General features: G+C 56.5%; 1 protein-coding gene across 1 annotated transcript in view; it reads right to left on the reverse strand.

Annotated features, from left to right (window-relative positions):
* PAPPA2 (pappalysin 2) overlaps positions 1-1153 on the reverse strand; it is a 210180-nt gene extending 209027 nt beyond the window's left edge. Inside the window, exon 1 of the mRNA XM_006907902.1 lies at positions 265-1153. Within this exon, the coding sequence (XP_006907964.1) occupies positions 265-1153 (889 nt within the window). The remainder of the gene's footprint in view (positions 1-264) is intronic.
* Positions 1154-5125: the final 3972 nt, after the last annotated feature.

A 5125-nucleotide genomic window follows, 5' to 3' on the forward strand; every position in this document is an offset into this window, starting at 1 on the left:
TTTGGAGGGGAGTGAGCCGGAGGTGTCCTGAGTGCCAGCACAGTGCCCGGGACCGGAGAGCAGGACAAGGGACCGTGCTCTCGGGTGACAGAGTCTGGAGGCCTGCCAGGCCGGTGAAGAAAGTCTCTTCCCCACCACGCCCAGGCCAGCCCGGCTGGTCTCCCTGCCACAGCCCCTGCCCCTCCCCATTCCTTATGTCTCATCCAGCACAGATGAAGCCATCGTAGCCCCCAGGACCACGGAGAGCCCGGCGTGGGTCGTTACCTGTGATGATGGCTGGGTTGCTCTGTCCTCCCTCTGGGTTCACCCAGGCTTCCACCGTGAACGCCTCCCGGGGAATCTCAGCCAGCACTTCCGGCCGCAGCCGCAGCCGCTCCCGCCTCCCCGAGAAGTACAGGACGGGCAACCTTCCTCCACGGGGCTGCGAGGTCTCTGCTTCCCAGGAGGGGTCCCCTTCTCCGTTCTGGATGCTGTCCTCGAGGGCACTGGTTCTGACCCTGAGCATAAGGGGACGCTTAGGCAAAGGCTGGAAGTGCCGGGGAGAGGCGTCGGGGTCTGCCTGCACGCCCTCTGCCTGCCCCTTCGCCACCTGGCGACGCCGCCTGGTCTTGGCCCGACCCTTCCCCCGGGTCCCCAGTCTGGGTTCCTTCCGGTGTGCGAAGCGGGCGGTGACAGCGGCGGCCGTGGCCGAGCGCTCACGAGTCCCAGCCTCACGCAGAGACAGCTTGGATCCTCCATCGTCGAGATAAATGTCATCATCTCCCAGCGGCGCAGACTGCCCGATAGGACCGTCCCCTCCCCACGGGGCAGCTGGCTGCTCAGCCTCACCGCTCACTCCGGCACCTGCCATGCCCTCGGTGGCTGGCTCACTGCGTCCTGCATGGTGGGGGCCCAGATCCCCCACAGGGTAGGGCCTCAGGTAGCTGCCTGGCCTGCTGGGGTAGACCCCAAAGAGGTGATGCTGGGGAGAAGCTCGGGGTCTTCGAACCTTGGCGCCCAGCCAACAGCGGTCCCCTTCCGACAGCAGCTGCTGCAGGTGCCCTATCTGGGCCAGAGATCTCTTACGTGTCCGGCCCGGCTCGGAGCCGGCAGTGCCCAGGGCCCACCCGGCCAGAATCACCAGGCTTATTCCCAGGATCTTTGAGCACTTCATCCCTCCCCCGGCTCTTTACACAGAACCAGAAGTCAACTTCTGGGTACCACACTGGAACGATGGGGAGGAGGGAACGAGACGGCCGGCGGTGGGTTCGCAGTCGCTGGGGCAACCGTTTCGTTCGAGCACCAAACTTTTCCAAGCAGCCCCCAGAAGAGCGCCTCTCTGGCTCCCCGTGCTGGGGCTGTGCCCGCACCCCTCGCTCTGTCTGCTCTAGCTCAGTCCCTGCAGAATGAAGTTCATTTCTCTGGGTTCCTCTGAATTTCCTCCAGAGAGCTCAGGTTTCTTTTTCCTTCTCTTTTCCCCCTTTTTCAATGGCCCCTCCCCTCGCCGATTCTAGAGGAGGGACACATGGACACAAGCCAAAGCCTCTCAGACACACGCTCACTCACAAACACATACCCCTCGCTACCTGGAGCCATTAAAAAGCCCCTCCTGTCGTTTTCACCTTCCCCCCTCTTCCTTCCCCAGGAGCTCCCTTCTCTTTGGAGTCCTTAACCTATAAGACATTCGTCTTCAAACAGATCCCCAGGAGAACCCGTGTACTGTGACGACTTGATGCTTCTTATCTAAAAAGGCAAAGGGAATCTAGGCGCACAAAATCCCAGCTGGTACTTAACTCTCGCTCCAGGTGTCTCTGCGGCCAGAGCACGGCCAGCCTCCAACCAGCCCGCGAGGCTCAGAGGGCTCCCCTCGGCTCCGTGCTTGGGGTGGTGAAGTGTTGAAGTTTGCTTTTTTTAGTCCTCTTCCAACTTGTTGGTGTGTTGCAAGTCTCTGGAAAGTTCTCCTTTGGGGTGCCGGTCTGATGTCCTAATAACCTTATGAGTCTCAGAGCCCTGGGCTTCACCTTCTGGGAGTCTCGTGGGTCCTGGGGGGGACGGAAGGGACAGCAAGCAGAGCATGTACCCCAGGGGACCTGCTCACTCTGTCTGGTCCCTCCCGCTCGCTGTCTCCCTTCCTCTGCCTGTAATTATCCCCTCGCTTGCTTCATTTAAAGGCAATGATGATGTCAAAGCTAATAAGTTCAGTGCCTCACTCCACCTACTCCCTGTCCCCTCCTTCCTCCTGAAAACCTCCCACCTCACTGAGGCACAGGGGACAGACGACACTCGGCTTCCCCAGTAAACATCTCAAACATCATCTCGGGCTTTCTCTCTCAGCGGCCGCAGCCTACACAATCGATGGCAAACAATCAATACTGTGTTGGAGCGCTCCTTCCTGTGAGCGAGCGAGCGAGCTCCCTCACACACACACACACACACACACTCACACACACACACACTCACACTCACACATGTATTATGAACAGACCTGCCTAATAAATCCACACCAACCTTTTAGGAGTTCACTTGTACCCCTTTCTTTTGTTTTGCACAAACCTCCTGTATCTTTTTCTTGTTTAAATCATTTAGGATTTAAAACAAAATACCCCAGATTCACTTTATATTGGACACTGGGAGACAGGAGAAAACCAAGTATCCTGCCGTAAGACGCATTAAATGGGAAGGCCATGAGTGCTTACTAGGTGGGTCCTTATTCTCTCTGAAGTGACTAGAAGTCACCCCATGCTGAGCGAGCAAAAGAAAAAACTCAAATGAGATGCTCAAAATAATTCACAAAAATGGACAGTGAGACCCAAACAACTATTTTTTCAACTGATTTTAAATAAATGGATAGGATGGAGGAGTAAATAATGTGATTTTAACCTCTGTAATAATGTTTGCCTAGATGCAGGCTATCTCAAGGAGTCCCAGCCCCTGAACACATCTGCATACACACACACACACACGTGCGCGCGTGCACATGTGTGTGCACATGCACATATACACACTCATGCACACAGAGCATGGGTCTGATGTCTCCACACAAGTAAGGATGTTTGACCTCAGGTGGCCACAAAACAAGCAGGGAAATCTATTGAGTCCTTCATTCGACAATAAGAAAAACCACTTACACGTCTAAAGTCACTGCTTGTGTTGCCCACACATGAAGCCTACAGCCCACGCGGTGTGGAGTAAGATCTCGCCGGCTCCTCTGCCCTGGGCCGCCTCAGGCCTCCTGAACTCCTCCAGCCCCGCTAACCGCTGGCCTGTGTGCTGTAAGAATGCTGTACCCCGAACACCCCATCCGGGGCTTGCCCCGTTTCCCTGTGCAGCGTCCACTGGAGCCTCAAAGCAAGTCCCCAAAGAAGACATCAGCTCGGGCACGTGGGGCTCACTAACCAGAAACGGCTCGACCCGGACTGTCCTTCTCCCTCCGGCCATTTCCGATCTCCCTGCACTGTCCTGCCTCAGTCCTGGATTTATTTTGTTCCCGAAGCAGCTCAATCTCTACTGGGGCTTTGGAAGAGGGTAGGGGGAGATGTAGCTGAAAGACAGAAGAGCCAAGTGGGAGGAGAGAGAGAAAGAGAGAGGAGAGAGAGGAGAGAGAGAGAGAGAGGAGAACGAACAAGCTCGAGAGAGAGAGAGAGAGAGAGAGAGAGAGGAGCCAGGGAAGGAAGCAGAGGAACCTTAGTTCAAATGAAGGAAGACACTCAGGTAGGAAAAGGAGAAGTAAACTTCGCCTCCCTCATGCCACCCCCACGACCCCCAGAAAAAGGTTTCCTACCATTCATTTTAGGAGGGGGTAACCCAGCCAGGAAGAGGGATCCCGCCTGCTTCGCTCCCCTTCCACTGTGGGAGGTGGGAGCGAGCTCGCATCCCCTACAGGTCCCTCCTGGCTCTCAGCTGCTAGTAATCCATTCATAGGGTTTCAAGAAGCTACACAAAACTCAAGCTTCCAGTTCAGCTCCTCTCTCTCTCCCCTTCATTCCTTTGCTCACCACTCTCCTTCGGCTCTTGGCAGTCCAAAGTTTAAAAAAAAATGTTGAACCATTTCTGTGTTTTCCTCCTGTTGTAACTTTTGCTGTGACATCATAACCCTGCCCACCAACACCCCACCTCTCGCTCTCCTTCCCATCCCCCCCGTCATCGGTTCCATACCCCCAAAACAGCCCCCCCCACAGAGCAGCAGGGCTCCTGTCGGTTCCGACGTGCGAAAGTACAAAGCCACTGGAAGGTGTCCCTCGCTCCCCTCGGTCCCCCCTCCTCTCTGCCCCCTCCCTGCCTTACCCACTGCTCTCTGGAAGCTTGTAACAATGATCCCATCTGTCTGACATGTGGGGAAAGGTGGGCTGGATTCACATCATCTGTCAAGTGGATCAGGTCAAAAACACAGCAACCCCCAACCCCTCAATTCCATCACACACACACACGTGTACACACGCTCACACGCGCACACCCCCCACACACGCACATGCGCACACGCACACGCACACACACGCACACATGCATGTGCACACACGCACACACACATGCACACGGGCACACACATGCACGCACACGCACACACGCGCATGACCCCGGCGACAGTGTGAGAGGAGTCAGCCTCGCACACCACCCACCCTGCATGCCAGGGAGAAAGACACAAAACACGCCAGAGGAGACGCACACTCGGACACACGCGGGGATCCTGTGGCTTCTGTGTTCGTGACACACACCCGCACCCCGGCCCCGGCCCCTCTGCCCCCAGCCCTGCCACTCCGCAAGTGCACAGACTGGAAGGCTGGCAGGAGCTGCTCTGAAACCTCCAGCGAGAGGGTTTTTCCCCTTTTTTCACTCCCGAGCACTATCTGTGGCGATCAGACCGGAGCGGGGTTGCCAGCAAACGCAGGAGGCCCTGCCGGGGTACAGGCTTTCCAGCGGGGAAGCTACAGGGAACGGGGAATGGAGGCTGGAGCTCAGCAGGAGCCGGGCTCAACCCACTGCATTCTGACAGGGGCGGGTGGGGGGACGAATATCATTTCTGAAATGCCCCAGGAATGAAGGGACAGAGCATGGATTCCTTAAAGAGTTTTTGCGAGAGGAACGGTGTCTTGCTCTGCAGGTAAATCTATGAGGCAATGAAGAAATGGAGCTGAGAGAAAAACAAGGA

Source organism: Pteropus alecto, unplaced genomic scaffold, assembly GCF_000325575.1.
Source record: "Pteropus alecto unplaced genomic scaffold, ASM32557v1 scaffold101, whole genome shotgun sequence".
Classification (NCBI taxonomy): Eukaryota; Metazoa; Chordata; class Mammalia; order Chiroptera; family Pteropodidae; genus Pteropus; species Pteropus alecto.